The 18,857-nt window shown below is 43.3% G+C and overlaps 1 protein-coding gene across 8 annotated transcripts in view; it reads left to right on the top strand.

The window, feature by feature from the left end:
- satb1b (SATB homeobox 1b) overlaps positions 1 to 17,004 on the top strand; it is a 66,793-nt gene extending 49,789 nt beyond the window's left edge. For 4 of the 8 annotated variants that reach the window (XM_083761709.1, XM_083761703.1, XM_083761705.1 and 1 more), the window contains exons 12-14: positions 11,789 to 11,998; positions 12,337 to 12,375; positions 14,008 to 17,003. In XM_083761709.1, coding sequence (XP_083617835.1) covers positions 11,789 to 11,998; positions 12,337 to 12,375; positions 14,008 to 14,637 — 879 coding nt within the window. In that variant the 3' untranslated portion in view covers positions 14,638 to 17,003. Of the gene's footprint in view, positions 1 to 11,788; positions 11,999 to 12,336; positions 12,376 to 14,007 lie in introns of all 8 variants that reach the window. The other 4 variants (XM_083761706.1, XM_083761708.1, XM_083761710.1 and 1 more) reach the window with 3 other exon arrangements.
- Positions 17,005 to 18,857: the final 1,853 nt, after the last annotated feature.

Here is an 18,857-nt window from a genome sequence, read left to right as displayed (position 1 = left end):
CTTGTAATTAATTTTATTTACACACGCAGGAATGCACAAGGTCGCACCTGCAGCCCGGAGCCGCCCGACTCGGCCCGCCTAATCAGATCTGTCATAATTACCATTCTGCATGCTTCTGACACACGCCGGGAAATATTTCAATTTAACTACAGCCACTAGCTCCAGCAGATACAGTGAGTGTCTGCATGTGTGTGTGTGTATGTGTGTGTGTATGTGCGTGCGTGCGTGCGTGCGTGCGTGCGTGCGTGCGTGCGTGCGTGCGTGCGTGTGCGTGTGTGTGTGTGTGAAGGGGAATTGCATGGGGAGACATTAGGGCCTATCCAAGTGCTCATGCTGGTGCTTGTGTGCAGTCACTTTACGTAGCATTATTTGTTCTCTCTGTGCGCCCCACCTTTCTCTGTCTCTCTCTCTCTGTCTTGTACTCCTCTCTTTTTCACTCACTCTTCATGAAAGATGGACTCATTTTACCTTATTTTCTTCTTAAGTCAATGTTCTTTTACACAATATATATAAAGACAATATAAATTGGACCTTTCTGAAGAAAGAAATGGTGATTTAAGATTTCAGTTCATTAAGAGTATCCAGGTCTGTAGCGGAACAAAACGCATTCAGTTTGAATTGCAAAACAAAGATGGCAAATTGTTGCAAGTGAACATTCCCAAAATTCCAAATAGTGTCTAGTACTTATCAGTCCACACCCATGTACTCGTGCGCACGCACACACACACACACACACACACACACACACACACACACACACACACACACACACACACACACACACACACACACACACACACACACACACACAATTTCGCTTTCACTCCCTCACAAACACTGGAGCTAGTGGGTGTAGTTAAATTGAAATATTTGCCTACTTGCTAATCTTGACATTTCTATGCTTGTTTTATTGGTATCTGAAGCAAACTTATACACTAATTAAGAATACTTATTTAGCCGACATAGACAATTTGCACTTTCTGCGCTATTTCAATCGCTAATTCAATAAGATCAGTCATGATTTATCAGCTTAATTATGCTCTGATATTAGCAATTAAACCCCAGCTTTGAATTAAATCTCAATCAAGCACTTATAATTGATGGAATCAGACTCCTTGTAGGTGCCTGATGTGTTTGTAATAGTGTTGTTGATGTTTAGATTCAAAGCCACATAGATAGACATCCTCGTTGCTCAACAATAAGCCACTTTCTCACTTAGTGTTTGAATCAGGAGGAATAAGTATAACTGTATGATAATAATATATAGACGAATCTACGGAGGGGCGCAATCATAGTTGCAGCGTCACATTAAGCGCATTTCAGCATTGATTGCCTACCGCTGGCCCACAGGGCACCTCTCCGCGGATTCATATAGGAAGTATAGATGTGCTGTATGAAGCAAGAATGTAGTTAATAAATAAGCGTATAACTGTATGTGTAGAGTGTAGAACATTAATACGTATAAATGTATGAAGCCGGGGGGATAAATAAGTATAACTGTGTGAAGCAGGATGTGTGCATGCTCAGTCAACCTTCCCTGGATAAATAAACGTTAGGGAACCACACAGATGTGTAATGTGCTCTATTTTAGACGGACTGGCCATTTACATCTGGCCATTCTTCTCCACGCTCCGTCTGCCTGTATTTGATTGCTAGAAAATTCCTTGCACATTTTATGAGCTCAGCAGCCATGACGTGTAGTGCCACATAGAACTGGTTAGTATTGTTTCTGGTAGCAAGTGCTGACACAGAGGGCCATTTCCTGCACCGTCATGCCTTTCCATCACAATGTGTGTTGTGTTAGCCGTCACTCTGTTATTGTTGTTGTCCGCTTGCTTATTGTGACTGAGAGGTCGCGACCTCTCTTCAGAAAATGTTCAGTGTTAGGACAAGACTCCTACATACACAGCGAGAATATAGATATATGTCTTGGCATGATTGATTCATACTGTATTGGAAAATTGGTATACACTCTCTGCCTCTGACCTCCCCATCAAGGATGATGACAAACGAGCTTGTTCAAGTCCAAGACATTCATGATATGTTGAAAGTGCTTAAATATGAAGTGCTTAAATATGAAGTACTGAAAACATTTGGTGGCGTATAGAGCAGTGCTTCCCAAACCTTTTAGCCCGTGACCCAAAAGAGAAATTAGATGTTTGCCTGGGATCACTAGTGAAAGTAGCAGATCAACAAGCTCAAAATGTGTCGTTTCGCCCCGTGTTACGAGCTTGTAGATCTGCTATTTTCACTACTTCTGAATTATTTTTATTTTTGTCTCCACCAGGCCGAAGGCATGGGGAGATAGTATGTTTTGCACTCCGTCCGTGTGTGTGTGTGTGTGTCCGTCCGTCCGTCCTTCCATCCGTCCGTTACCAGCTAATCTCCACCACCGTTGGCCCGATATTCTTCAACGGCCTGTTATAGCGCCACCATGAGGCCGATATGGGCAAAACAAATTTCTGTAGATTACTCGTACACATTTTATCCATACATCACACAATTCGGTACATACTATCTCCATAGTCATGTGATCAACACGGATCTGCACCATTTCCCATCTTCCATCCTGATTGGCTAATATTGGCTTCCAAAGCTCACATGATCGGTCCTTTTCGAACAAAATGCCACAAATCACAAACACAGTGTGCAATTTCCGTGAAATTATACACGCACATTTCCACTAGGCCGAGGACGACATGCCACAATTTCTTTTCTAAATCAGCCTCATGGTGGTGCTATAACAGGCCAATTCCTGTTTTTAGCTATAACTGCATCAATCTGTATACAACTTATGTATGCGCACTCCCTAGAAGCCATGGAAAAACATTGTCCCTGCATCCCTCCACATCTGCCGGTTATAGCGCCAACATGAGGCCGATTTCTGCTAAACGCATTGCTTATTTTAGTCGCACAGATTTCATCCAAATCTCACGCAAATCGGTATACACATGATCTCTGTAGTCATGTGATCAAGACGAGTCTGTTGGATTTCTCAGATTCTGCACTGATTAGCTAACATTGCCTTCCAAAGTTTTCAGGAGTGGCCCGTTTCGTTCAAAATGCTGCACATGTCCTGCTCATCCAGAATTCTATCCTCAGAGATGCTCTGCATTTCTGGCTCTGCATTTCCTCAACAAAATGAAGAAAATTGAAAACATGTTTAAATTACTCCTAAACATTTTGTCAAACATCTCACACAGTCCTATCCTCCTGGTGGAGACCTGTGCCCAGAAGGGCACTTTTTCTAGTTATTCATAAAATGTCTTAGTTATAAAGTTATAAAATTCGTTTTTTCTTTTACTTAAAAAATATATCTTTTGAAACAAGAAAATGGAGACAGTGGCGTAGAGGAACATCTTATCATACAATTTACAATTACAATTTAGGCATTTAGCAGACGCTCTTAATCCAGAGCGACTTACATTAAGCAAGAACAAAAAGCATGGGAATACATCACAAAAAAGCATTTATCATAAAACATGCGTAAGCTAAGAAAGTAACAGTGGAATATCTATATTATGAGACTATACATATAAACTATATATATATACTACTATGCTATAAATATGTACTATGGCGTGCTATGACTATATACAATGCAATTATAGTGCTGTCTACATAACATGCTATAAGTCTGTATCAAATGCTATCTAAGTCTACAGAAATGCTATCTAAGGGGGCATAGGGTAAGTGCTATGGGCCATGATGGAGTCTGAAAAGGTGAGTTTTCAGACTACGGCGGAAGATTGGGAGTGATGCTGCAGTTCTGACTGCAATGGGAAGTGCATTCCGCAGTTTTGGAGCCAGAAGGGAGAAGAGTTTGGGACGTGTGGAGCGTTGTCCCGGCGTTTTTAGCGAGGGTACTTCCAGCTTCCCTGCGTTGGCTGATCTGAGTGCGCGGGAGGGTTTGTAGGGTTCAATCATACTTGCAAGATATGGGGGAGCCATACCTTTGGTTGCTTTGAATGCCAGCATCAGAGTTTTGTATTCTGTGCGGGCAGCGACCGGGAGCCAGTGGAGGGAGTGGAGCAGGGGGGAGACATGTGAGAATTTTGGCTGGTTGAAGACCAAGCGAGCTGCGGCATTTTGGATCAGCTGGAGAGGCTTAAGTGCACATGCTGGTGGGCCAGTAAGGAGGGAGTTACAATAGTCGAGTTTTGACAAGACTGTTGTCTGGATTAGGAGCTGGGCTGATTCCTGGGTGAGGAACGGTCTAATTCGTCGTATGTTATAGAGTGTAATCATAAAATCATAAAATCATAAAATCATCATACAATCTGTCCAATTCTACTTACTTAAAGGATAGATTTACATAGTAAATGGTGCATAAACTGGTCAGTTTACCCTCCAATACTCAGAAAAATGTACTCCCCTGGTTATTAACTAATAAGTCTATACAAATCCCTGGATCATACCCCATGCTGAGAGCTCTACCAGATGGCTGTACAGTTATGGGGGAGGTGGAAACAAACAAAAGTAAAAGTGTGCTTGTGGTCACGGTTCCGAATCCCAGAATTGGAATGAATCTCATTGCTGTCGGGCAGAAACCTCTTAGTTCTTATATCCATATTCTAAATTTATGTTGTTGTTTTTTTCGTACAGTGTCAAACATACTGTAGCATCAAAAGTAGCAGATCTACAAGCTCGAAACTCAGCACAAAACACATTTGAGCTTGTGGATCTGCTACTTTAGCTTAACATTTTAGTCTAGTATTTATCTGTTGACTAAATTGTCAATATATTTAGTCTTAGTCTTAGTCATAATAGCTTAGTTTTATTTTTATTTATTTTTCGTTTTAGTTTTTGAAAAAAGGCAGGTAGTTTTAGTTGACGAAATTAACACTGGTATAGATTGGCTATTTACAGCAAATATATAATGTTATAGAGTAGGCTTGTCCTGATCCGATCGCGTGATGGGAAATCGGGGCCGATGTAGAAGAGGCTCATCTGTGACATGGTGGGTGCATCGTACAAGTACGTATTTGTTTTCAGGATGACCAGAGTGTTGTAGGACCTCTTGTGCTATCAACTGCTGTTGTACAGTTCAGTTAAGGCCACTGACCTGATTTGCCTTATTCTGTCTCACTTTCTGCCATCATTTGAATATGCAGCTAGTGATATCCGATCAAAAAAAAAGAAAAGGAAAATACGTCACTTTTATTGTGCAGCCAATCTTTGCTTATTGTTGCACAAGAACCGCATATGTAACCAGGCAGCAAGAACGTTATAAGTCCTTCCCGCTCCTGGGTAAACAGATGGGCGTCTCCCCCAATGGCATAATGTATTTACAACGCAGCACACGTAACTTTGCGGGGCGAACGCACGCGTGCATTCACTGGTTGGCTCACTCGGGGAGGCGAAACAGGTTTGAGCGCACCGTGTTATCGGCTGCATTTATCTGCATAGCATTGTCTGCCAGAGTGTTGGGCCACTGCCAGGTTCAAGGAGGGAGAGAGACAATAATGCTTTGTCTTCCTCCCTACTTTTAGCTTTCCCATTTAGACACTGGAGAGGTTTGTCTGCCTGCCTCTGAAGCAGTCCCAAACTCCACAAGCTAGCCACAACAATGGCCACAATTTTCTTCAAACCCTTTTTTTTGTTTACTCACCCCCTTCATGTCCCCCCCCCCCCCCCCAACCCCACGACTAGGCTCAAAACTATGAAATCCAACCGATACACTTGATGCACCCAAGATGATCCCAAGTTTGTTTTTGAGGGATAGAAAATCTATATTTGATCGTGTCATAATCTGAGGATAGAGGGAAAACAACAAACCCCCGGAATGGTGAATTGATGGACATCTGTTGGCTTATTCTTTATTCTATTTTTTCCCCCACTGCTGTGGTTGAGGTCAGGCTGATAGGCCTGATAACGAGCAAATGAGATTACAGGGAAGGTGTTGGCTATGCCATGTGACAGCCCTCTGTCTGTCTGTCTTCCTCTTTCACTCCCCCACACACACTGTCTCTCTCTCTCCTGGCCTTGCTGCAAAGCCAGTCATTTATTAATGCAGTACTGTGCATCCATATCGGGTGGGTGGGTGGAGGGGGGGGGGGTAAAATGGTGTTGCTGGGGTGAGGGGTTGTGTGTTGGAGGGGGGATGGGGGTGAATACCATGCTGTTCTGTGACAGAGCAGGCCTATGCTCTCATTGGCAGCTTGTGACTGCCGCACACACGCACGCACGTATGCACAGAGCCACACACAGACAGACAGACACACATACACAGACACGGTGTGCTGCGCTGCATAGCTGGGTGAATCTCGCGCATGAATTCAGCCATTGTGTTGGCACCAAAATATTTTTATCAGAACGTCTGGTTGCTATTTATACTAGGGTCATACAATGTGTGTCTCTGCTCGGCTTCAGGACGCTGCTCCACAGTTCTTTATTAGCCTTTACTTCTGTACCTCTTGACCCTTGGTCCCTCTGGCCATGGTCAAATTGGTGCTGTACTAAAACAAGAAGAGGCTAGTCACTCTCCACTGCAATAATTAATAACCTGGAGGCAGTGGATTACTGTGCAATTTGTGTGACGATAATCCTATGTCTAGTACACAGTGAAATTCTCAGCGTTCATTTAACTCTGAGAGAGTACAAATTTAACCAACTGGATCCGGAAGGGTCCATTTAGTTACACATGGATAAATTAAAACTGAGGATTTGAATGTGTAGTTATTATGACCTAGTTACATACAACAGTCAACAGCATCTGTCCCTGATAAACATTGGTTTAGCTATAGCTACTGCGCTACTGTGTATTTTGGTTGAAACGCAGGATGCCAGATTACTTTCATGCAAATGTCTAGGTAAAATATACTTATATGCAGTACCAGAATATACTTACAACAATACCAAAATATACTTTCAATACCAAATAAAGTAAAGTAAAAGATTATGCCGATTGGCCCATTAGTGTGTTCATCACTTTAACGTTGCAGCTGGAAAAGGTAGGGCTAATCTGAATAACTTTTGTGTGTTGGGTAGCTTAACCTATAATTATAGGCCTACATCATCATTATATTTTTATAATAAAAGTAGCTAGTAAGTAAAGTTACTAAAGTCGAATAATTGTAATGGACAATATTTGTCTCTGCGATAACGGAGTAAAAGGTACTTCACTACAAAAGTACCTAAAATGTACTCTGAGCGGGAACCCCTTTTGGTGTTAGCAGCATTATGTTATGCTTTAGCTATTGAACAATAGCAGATCTACAAGCTCATAGCGCGCCACCGAGTGTCACGCTATGAGCTTGTAGGTCTGCTATTTTTGAAAAATCAAAGAACGACTGACATAGAAACATAGCTTTTTCAGAAAACTGTCAGGATGTAGAAGACATTTTTAGAATCTGATCTCAGGTCAAAATGGGTTAAGTAAAAACCATTAGTTGTAGTGATAGTAGTAGTGATATTAGTGACAATGTGTTATGGCAAAGTGCTTATGGTAATTTACTAGATTTGTGTGCATCTTAGCTGCACTCTGGCGACAGTGGCTCAGGAGGCAGAGACAGTGGCTCAGGAGGCAGAGACAGTGGCTCAGGAGGCAGAGACAGTGGCTCAGGAGGCAGAGACAGTGGCTCAGGAGGCAGAGACAGTGGCTCTGGAGGCAGAGACAGTGGCTCAGGAGGCAGAGACAGTGGCCCAGGAGGCAGAGACAGTGGCTCAGGAGGCAGAGACAGTGGCCCAGGAGGCAGAGACAGTGGCTCAGGAAGCAGAGACAGTGGCTCAGGTCAGTGGCTCAGGAGGCAGAGACAGTGGATCAGGAGGCAGAGACAGTGGCTCAGGAGGCAGAGACAGTGGCTCAGGAGGCAGAGACAGTGGCTCAGGAGGCAGAGACAGTGGATCAGGAGGCAGAGACAGTGGCTCAGGAGGCAGAGACAGTGGCTCAGGAGGCAGAGACAGTGGCCCAGGAGGCAGAGACAGTGGCTCAGGAGGCAGAGACAGTGGCTCAGGAGGCAGAGACAGTGGCTCAGGAGGCAGAGACAGTGGCCCAGGAGGCAGAGACAGTGGCTCAGGAGGCAGAGACAGTGGCCCAGGAGGCAGAGACAGTGGCTCAGGAGGCAGAGACAGTGGCTCAGGAGGCAGAGACAGTGGCTCAGGAGGCAGAGACAGTGGCTCAGGAGGCAGAGACAGTGGCCCAGGAGGCAGAGACAGTGACTCAGGAGGCAGAGACAGTGGCCCAGGAGGCAGAGTGGTCCTTTTGAAATCAAAAGGATCCTGATTGTGAAATATTATTCCTCCTATAGCCGACCACAGCGTAGTGTGAAGCACCTCTTATCAGCTTGTGTTGGTATCATTGTACAGTGTTGATTAATGCAGCAGTGATAGAAAGTCTGTAAATCCATTTAACAGTGACTGTTGACAAAACATGGGAAGTCAAAACAGATTTGCAAAGGTAAAAACAGTAGGTGTCTGTGGCACACCCATCTTTATCATCAGACATTCCTCTTTGAGGCTTGCTCGTATAAAATCTAAATTGCCAACTTCTAGTTATCTCTCTCTCTCTCTCTCTCTCTCTCTCTCTCTCTCTCTCTCTCTCTTGTTCTGCCTGGCCTCACTGCCTTTGCCTGGCCTGTGGAAGCAATGCAATTAGACAAATACAAACAAAGCTCTTTAAACCTTCATGCAAAACGCTGACTAGTCTACTGTCGACAATGTTGGCCAGCACCAGGATTAGCTCCCACTTCACACATATATATTTTTTTCACAAAATGTATTTATTTTTGTCTTTTCTTTTTTTGTTTAATGAAAGACATTATCTATCACACACAGCAAAGGAGAAAGGAACGCCAAGGAGCGTTCACCCTCGTCAACTAATAAACTCATCCACATTTTGTGGAGTGGACTTCCTGGCGTTTGGAATGGGGTTCACGTGGTGCTTTTGTGTGATTGGCTCTCGTACTTTAGGTTTAATCCTGCCGGTTTGGGGAGTGTTTGAGTTGGATTACTCCTTCGTTGGGCTGGGGTACTGTTCCTCTGGCTTTGACGTGATGGTCTGCGTGCGTGCGCGCGTGCGTGCGTGCGCGCGTGTCGGTGTGTTCACGTGCATTTGCAGCGTGCGTTTGTTGCATGTGAGTGTGTGTGTGTTCCTAGTGTGTAAAACAGGGAGGGTGTTCTCCCTCAGTACCGAATCAGCCGAAGCCACTGACAGCCGTACTGAAACACCGTCCAAATCCCTCTGCATGCAAATTAAAAACGCAACAATAAACGTGGCAAAGGAACAAGGTGGGCACACAGGGTTTATGCCCCCCCTCCCTCTCTCTCCTTTCTGTCACTAGCTCTCTTTATCTGCTTAGTTCTCATCCTATGTCTCTAGTCTTCCAGTTTCACTCCATTTCTCTTTCTCTCTCTCTCTCTCTCTCTCTCTCTCTCTCTCTCTCTCTCTCTCTCTCTCTGTGTGTCTCTGTCTCTCTCTGTCTCTCTCCCTCTCTGCTTTCTCCACAACCCCTCCTGGGTTTGATGTGGCTTATGGGAGGCGTTGGAACAGGGGACAACAGAAATGCTGAGTTATCTCTCGCATGCAGTGTGTGGCGGTGTGGCTCTTCCCACTGCGTGTGTGTGTGTGTGTGTGTGTGTGTGTGTGTGTGTGTGTGTGTGTGTGTGTGTGTGTGTGTGTGTGTGTGTGTGTGCGCGCGCGCGCTGACCAGCAGCATGGTGTAATCCTGTGGAAATGAAAGGTGCTGCCGCTCACTGGCCAGGAGATTACAGCAGTGCTCTCTGTCACGCTGCCAGGACAAGGAGTACCAGCTGAGATACACACGCCAAGAGAGCACTGCACGAGCATGCACGCACGCACACACACACACACACACACACACACACACACACACACACACACACACACACACACACACACACACACACACACACACACACACACACACACACACACACCTACCTCACTGCCCCCATCTCCTGTTCCCTTATCACTCTCTTGTTGCCTCAATCTTGTTTTCCCATCCCTCCTCCTGCTCTCTCTCTCTCTCTCTCTCTCTCTCTCTCTCTCGTGTGTGCTCTCTCGCACGCGCGCAAGCGCACACACTCTCTTTCACCCTCCCTCCCCCCCTCTCCCTCTCTCTCTTTCTCTCTCTCTCTCCCTCTTTCCCTCACTGATTCTGTGCGTGCGTGTGTTCATGCTCTCTCTTTACCTCCCACACAGTTACCTTCAACGTCACTCTTGCTGTCCTGCTGGGGGGCCCTGTTTAGGCCACTCTGTACATCACATCGCATTTCCAATATAGAGTTCATAGTAAATCTGTCATCTCTGTGTGTGTGTGTGTGTGTGTGTGTGTGTGTGTGTGTGTGTGTGTGTGTGTGTGTGTGTGTGTGTGTGTGCGTGCGTGTGTGCGTGCGTGCGTGCGTGCGTGCGTGCGTGCGAGAGAGAGAAAGAGAGAGAGTGTTCAGTTGCACATACGCTCTCTTCTCTCCCACTCTCTATTTTTACCTCACACAGATACACACATGGACCTGTGTTTGTCAGACACATAACCACTAAAAGTATTCTGGAAGCCTAAAACTCTATGTTTCATGGCCCTCTGCTGGAGTGTTTCAAACAAATGCATCTCCTGCTGTTTGCGAGTGGTGCTGTTCTCCTGTGTCTTGTTTTTTGCTTTACAGTCATTGGTCTCATGTCACATTAAATTAAATGATTACAGAACCTCTTTTTTTCTCTAAAGCATTTCTTGGCCTAAATCACAAAGTCCTCCTATCCTGTGGTGCAAAACACAAAATAACACCTGGTCCAGCTGTTATGGAACATTTGACCTTTATGTTTGATCAATTTTAACACTAAATGTAGCATAATTTAAAGTTGATTCCCATTTAAAAGTGAAGCACTATAAAGTTGATGAACAACCCTGCTAATTTATTCCGTAACTTAAATTAAAATGTGCCTTGCCAATGAAAAAGCAGCCATATGTATGTATGTATGTATGTATGTATTTGGTTAAAATGGGTAGGGTTTAAAAAAAGGCAAGAGCTTGCTCTGGTGCACTGGCCTAAAAGTGGGTCCTTAAAAACTGCTAAAACTTCTGAAATGTATGTATGTAGGTATGTATGTGTGTATGTATTTTAAAAGGGGGGCTTTTTTGTAAAAATCCCTGCCCGCAATACCTTCATATATTTAAAAATAAGTCCAAAATAGGGTTACCAGTGAAGGGAAAACTGCCTATTCACTGGGGACTATGCAAGGCAGAGGCGTCCACCCCCCTGAGTCCAAGTTTAAGCTAGACCGCATACCTAAAATGTAATAAAAATGTATGTACAGTATGTATGTATGTATGTATGTATGTACAGCTATATAAGAACGTGTTCCTCAATTATTCAGTTATATATCGGTTCTTGGTTCGTAATATCGGTTTTGATAATTGCCCAGCCCTTTCCGCCCACCACTGTGTAGAACACTGGAGACTGGGATGCTCCGTCGCACAGAATTTGGCCGAGGTTGGTCTGGTAACCTGTTCAGCAGGTAGCGGAAAGGGGAGGGTCCACCGTGTTATGCCTCTGCTTGTGACTATTCATATGGGAAGATACAAATGCTTGTCTTAAGCCCCCAACAGGGGCAGAGTTGGTAGTTTATAGTTCAAGGGGCATTGGTGTAACAACTAAATTGGGCTGGATAGTATCAAGTTAATTCAAGTACTGTGTGTATATATATATATATATATATATACACTAAAACTACTATTTCCAAGATAATAACAATCCAATACTATAGCATAACCTGTCCTCTCTCTCTCTCTCTCTCTCTCTCTCTCTCTCTGTCCCTCTGTCTCTCTCCCCACAGGGCTGGCTGTGTGAGCTGTTGCGTTGGAAGGAGGACCCGTCCCCAGAGAACCGCACACTGTGGGAGAACCTGTCCATGATCCGCCGTTTCCTGAGCCTGGCGCAGGCCGAGCGCGACGCCATCTACGAGCAGGAGAGCAGCGCGGGGCAGCAGCAGCACCACGCCGAGCGGCCGCCACACATGATGCACGTGTCCACCGACCCCCTGCAGGTGAGCACGGCCCGGGCACACACACACACACACACACACACACACACACACACACACACACACACACACACACACACACACACACACACACACTCTTAGCAATTATGTGGATAAAATGAATTATTACATACTGCGAATGATGCTTTATTGTAGATAAATATCAATCAGGCATACTTGTGTATACACACACACACACACACACACACACACACACACACACGTACAGAGGTATGTGTTCATGTGACTGTAGATACTTTAAACAACGATTGATAGTCCTGCACAAACACAAACACACACACACACGCACCCAATATCAATTGTGGTGTATGTGCCCACAGACGACGACATTGATGTTCATGTCCACAGACCTGCAACAGGTGAGAGTCACACGATCACACACGTGTACACGCACGCACGCATGTGCATGCACACACACACACACACACACACACACACACACACACACACACACACACACACACAGCACTCACACTGCTGCACATATTTCCCTATGATTTCTATTATTTTACATCAAAAGCAGCAACTTATTTTTTAACACGTTTTAATTCATTTATCTGGCAATAAGCAACACTAAAGGTTTTCATGAGCTTTGTTAATTATGAATACAGCAACAGTTAAAACTTCCTACTTTCTCAATGAAATTAGTTTTCAAAGATATCATTAGCCTTAACTTATTTAACAGCGTTGCTTTATGGAGGACATCTGGCAGATGAATGGAAAAGAACCGTGAGATTCAGTTCAATGTCGAAACGTCTTAATGAAGTACAATAATACTTTTATTAAAGAGCCGGAGGCACAGCTGAGTGGCTGATCACTTATTTGGTTACTTGGAAACATATGGCCAGTGTTTCAGAAAGACTGCTATTTATTCTGAATAAATAAGGTATGACTTTTTAGAAAATCCAGTTTTGCACCAAAATTAGAGCACGCTGATTTTGTGAATAACTTTGTGAATACATTATGAAAAAGGTTCAGCATTGATTCACTTTCACTTATTTACTTTACATACTATATTATTGCTGTTTAACTATTTGAGTTCTGTAGCATGATATAGTTTCTGTAAAGTGCCAGATTTTTCCATTGCCTTTTGAAACTGCATTTTGTTAGCCACAATTATCCATGTCACTCCTCTACACAAGAGACCTGTGATACAGTGGGACATAGAATTGAACAAATCGGCTCACACAGCTTTAACCTGAACTATATTGGTACCATAAAATGACATATTTGAGTGCAGCTGTGCAGCTGGACGATGGGCGGTCGATAAAGTGCTGCTTTGCAAACTTCATTATGAAACACCAATTCTGGAGTGTCTGACTCAGAAGTGAAAATAAAAGGGCACACATTTTGCATGGTCAATAGGGACCACGGGTTGCCCACTCACTCCCACTCCAGCCAAACAATGAGACATTTTAGGAGCAATGTGTCATGTGTTTACATTAACGGGATACTGACGGCAGAGTGACAGCTATCGATAGCATTCTCATTCTGAAGCAAATCAGCCGGGCCATCGCCACATGAATTGTGCACACAGTCTGTTTATCACTGTCTGGCTATAGTGTTTGAATGGAGCCTGATAAGCAGCAGAGGCTAGTTTCCCTGTGAATTCTCAGTGTGTAAGAGTGAACGTGTGTAAAAGGTTTATTGCATGTGGATATCTGTGTTTCTATATGTGTTTTGTAGGTCCTTTTCCCCCTCAGTCCCAACCCCAACCCCAACCCCTCCTCCCACCTCCACTCCCCACAATGAGAAACACAATCTCGCGCCAAAACAAGAAGCACAGAAAAAAGAAAAATCATATCTGCAGAACTGATTACATTCAACAAGATATTACATGGAAAATTCCTTCAACGAAGCTCCTGTTCTATACACAGTGGGCCCATTTTCTCTCACAACTCAATTGATTTTAATGAAAGGCCTTATTAAGGCGCCGATAAGTGTTCACTGATAACATCCCCGTCTCTTGTTTTCTCTTTTTCCCACCCCAGGCGTTGCCGCCGCAGTCACAGCATCAACACCAGAACCCTATATCCCTCCAGCACCCCTCCCAGCACCCCTCACAGCCCCTACTATCCCAGCAGCCCTTGCAGCAGCAACAACATCAGCCCAATGCCGGCCCTCGACTACCCCCTCGCCAGCCCTCCACCGCGTCTCCGGCCGAGACCGAAGACGAAGGCAGCCGCGGAGGGGGCATCAAGTCCCGCACCGGTGGGGGTAAGATCTCCCTGGAGGCTCTGGGCATCCTGCAGAGCTTCATCCAGGACGTGGGCCTGTACCCAGACGAGGAGGCCATCCACACCTTGTCGGCTCAGCTGGACTTGCCCAAATTGACCATCATCAAGTTCTTCCAGAACCAGCGCTTCTACGTCAACCACCCGACCAAGGCGCCCAAGGAGCCCAGTAACAGCGTCACGGCGACCATGAACACCAGCACCAGCAGCGCCAGCAGCAGCCCTGCCTTTGAGGAGGACATGTCGGACTTCAGGGAGGGCGGAGAGCTGCTGAATGAGCTGGACGAGAGCATGCAGACCAACAGCACCATCTTCTCTATCAAGATCGAGGAGCACCTGGCGCGTGCTGAGGCACAGTCGGAGTCAGAGCATGAGACCAAGGAGTAGTACTCCTTTGTCAATGTGGTCCGAACAATGTACTGAGTGTTCTCATACACAGACAGACTGGTGGCTATGCTGGAAGGTAATGTTCTGGCCATTGCAGTACCACAACACTGCTAATTAAAGAGTAGTGTTTTTAATCAATGCAGCGTCTGGACTGTATGAATAGTGTTTATATCAATCAATTGCAGACTGACAGGCTATGCGAAGCAAGTGTTCTCACACTGGAAAGCCCATTTCTGACTGAGTAATACGAGTGTTATTTTCTTTTTGTAAAACTTGTATTATTAAACACTGTAAAGACTGATGCATCATTTAAATAATCTGCACACACACAGAAAAATGTAACTACGTTGCCGTGGATATTTGCTGACTGCACTCAATGTCTGTCATTTTACACTGATTTATTTTCTCTTTTTTGAGCTACTGATTATATCTAAAAAGAAATACAAATAAAAAAAGGAATTCCCCATGGGGTTTGATAGGACTTTAATAGGTGTTTACGTACAGTATGTTGTACATTAACTGGATTTTTAAAAAGCATATGAAATCAAGGACCAAGTGGTTGACAAGGCCTTAATGACGAGGTACTAAGTCTACAGCCTGCTGGCAGTTTAGTCATTCTTTTAAAATCGCAAAAAGTGATTATGGATCACTCCAACCTTTGGAACGCAAACACCCAAGCCCAGGTGCACCACAGAGAATAACTCAATCTCAGCATATTATTTGTTAGGGAAGAAATATAAATATATATATATAGACATATATTGTAACTTAAAAAAAAAAAAAAAGAAGAAAAAAAAAAGATACAGTCTTAAAGAAACTATGCCAACAAATGCCTTGTACTATATGGCACTGCCGAAGTTAGATTATGTTGCGAAACCTTTGTCACTGTAACGTTACGAATTACCACAGTTAGAAATGTGAATCACACACTGTTTATGTTGTCCTACATTATTTATTTGCAGTTCATGCAGTGTTTCTGATGTAATTACTTTTCCTGAAAAGTTTATGTTACATAGCGCTTTTTTTTTCTTCATCAATCATTTTTTTCTATTTATAAATGTAATTTTGATGGGCAGTAAAAACAAAAAGTGTCTTAACGTTTTAAATGGAGAAATGTGCTTTAAAGGTTGCCTATGAAAAGTGCTGTATGTTAAGCAACTCATGCTACACGCTTCACAATTAATGTTGTATGCAATTTTTACTATCATGCAAATAAGCTTAGGTAAAATTACTAACCTATAGAACACCTTAGAAAGAAAAACATATGCAATCTGTGTGAAAATCGATGTCTGCGATGTGTCTTCCTTTGGTTAACAATCCAATTCAAAAGCTATTCCTGTATAAATATTCTGTATAAAAAAAAAGTTTCTTTTTTATGAGTTTATTTCAATGAGAACACCAGTTATTTTGTTACGACTGACTGTTTTATAAGTGTTTCTCGGTTTCTTTATGCAGAAATGTTCTAACTAGGAGTGGTTATTGATTGTTAATTACACAATTAAACTGTTTGTATTGTACAACAGATTCTTGGCATTAACTTGACCAGATTCTCTTGATATCAGAAGGCTTTCACTTCTGAAAATGAAGAAACAAAGCAAATTGTTTTAGTTTTTTTTGGAAATCACCGTTAAGAAAACCTATTTCAGTGTCAACTACTGAATTGTCCGGCTGCAATCACTGAAGACATGTATTTGTAATAATTGTAAATATCACATCTTATGAATCATTGATTGTTTATTGTAAATATATGAATTCTGTGCAAGAGCTCAACGTACAAATTGAAACCTTCCATCAACATTATGTTGTGCCTACTATCGTATCAGACCGACTCTTTTTCTTAATGCATCTTCCCTTCTCTTGCTGAGTATTTGAGAACACCTGTGAAATATGAAATAAATAAATGTTAGGTGTGAACACCTGTAACGGCAAAGCCCTCTACTGGGAGCTAACGTGTAAAACAGCACAGGTGTCCTGACCTCTCCCTAAACCCCAGGTGAAGCTGGGTGTCTGCACCACCAGAATATTACCCCTCGGCTGTTAACACCCTCTGATATGTGCCAGACACATCTGCATCCCCCCTCAATGTTTTTGCTCTTTTGTTTCATGAATAAAAAGCCAGAGTGTAACATTGTGTGTGTTCCAAGGGAAAGAAAATAACACAACCGTATAGCACAGGCATGTCATTATTTATAAATGTATTATGGAGATTCTGTGGTCACCAAATGTTACAATATGTTCCTGGTAGACTACACAGCACATTATGAGAAAGGCACCGCATTAAGCCTCATTATCTCCAGATTTTGACTTTGGCTGTGGGTGACTTTTATACTGACAAAGGTGAAAGCAGCAACGAGCAAAGGTACAGTAACTAGTGAAATACTTTTTCATTATAATTGCCGTCATATAGTTTGTACAGATACCTACATTCTATACCAGTGGTTCTCATCTTCAGTGTTGAGACTCTTCAACAGGTCAAGATAATTGATGGAATAAAAAACTGTAATTTGTTATTTGCAAATTGATTGTTTCGATTTGTTTAAACTAAAGTGTTTTGTTTTTTTATTATTGTGAAGTAATGAATACTTGTACACTCTTACACTGAAATAAGTTAAATATATAAATATAACCTGAAAAATTCACCACTCTACAGTCACAGCTGTAACAGGGAATAGGTGAGTAGGTGTCTGTTAATTTGATTTATTTTGGAGAGGTCAAAAGATGAGAATGTTGAGAACCACTGTTATATAGAAAACTATTAGGCACTAGTAATTGTACTGTAATGAATGTTCCTGGTTTAATCGGTGGCTCACAGCAGAAGAAAGGCAAGCATACACACACAAGTTTTATTCAAAATACGTATTATGCTCTTAACTGGATCGCCCATTGAATCAAGCACATTCCAAAAACACATTCCTGCATTCCAAAGACTTAATTCTGCAAGTGTCAAAAATAGGAATCATAATTGCCGTAGCAATGGTGGCTCTGAATAATCATTTTCCATTAACCCACACTTTTAATGCTGCCTCTATTGCTATCACACTATGTAGAGGATTCTCTGAAAACATTGATATAGTCATTCTCACTCTGGCATGCTGCACTTACACTGGAGACATTTTGAGGTATAGACTACTGAGAAATATAGTTCATGGTGGTCACCTTTGCAAACACGTTACCAAATGAACACTATTATACTACTGTTAATGCAGACTAGACTGGTGGGTGGTATTCTACAAGTGAAACAAGGTAAATGTCCTATCAGCCAAGATCAAGTTCAGCTAGCCTCGGTACCAGGCTTTCATTTTTGTTGGTGCAAAAATTGAAAGCCTGGAGGAACGCATTGGCCGCTCTGGTCTAAAAGTGGGAGTCAACCCTTCCGGGTGGGCGTCGCTCCAAATGATGTGACGTAACGCTGCACTAGGGGGGAGAGGAGGGGCCGGGGGTGACGGACAGATCGATGAGATCCAATCAGGGCGTGCGCAAATCTCAGCCGCGACCCGCCCCTCTAGACCAGAAACCTAACACGTTAGTTCAGGCTAAAGTTCAGCCAATGTTGCTAAACTCATAATGGAACAAGATAAAAAACAAAGGGACAATAATAACCATTAAGACGCCTAAGCTTGCCCTAAAGCCTTAGGTTGTGATGAAACAACAGAACTTCTTAATACGGCACAGTTGAGGAGCAGGAGTTAAACTATTAATCTGGTGTCAGTGAGGTCAGATGTAGAGTTGCTGGCCGGCTCCATATATGCAGATCTAGTATGTCAAACCATGTATGCCTATCCAAGGTTTGATGAGGTCAGTGTTGTGATCTTCATATAGATCCAGGTGATGATAGTCAGCTCCACATATGGAGATCCATGTGTTGTACCAACTTGGTTCTTTTGCAAGTGGTTATCATGAGCCTGTCACAATATGGCCATATATTGACATTCTATATGGCCAGGGTTCATGACCATGGCCATGGGTGTAGAGGGTTTAGTGATGTCAGACTGACGTATGGGTGACCATATATGGAGACGTGATGTCACGATGCATGTCCATATATGGAGATGTGATGTCATGATGCGTGACCATATATGGAGGCGTGGGTGACTAGACATGATGTCATGATGCGCGGCCATATATGTCCGTCAAGTTATAACGGATTGACGAGAAATGCAACTCATAGTAAATGCGACCTACTGTATAGAACTTAATGTTAGTTCAGCTGTGGGAGTGTG

Source organism: Protomyctophum parallelum (genome assembly GCF_964188405.1).
Source record: "Protomyctophum parallelum genome assembly, chromosome: 3".
NCBI classification, from domain to species: Eukaryota; Metazoa; Chordata; class Actinopteri; order Myctophiformes; family Myctophidae; genus Protomyctophum; species Protomyctophum parallelum.
Note: the sequence above shows the minus strand (reverse complement) of the source record. Positions and strands in the feature narration are given on the sequence as shown.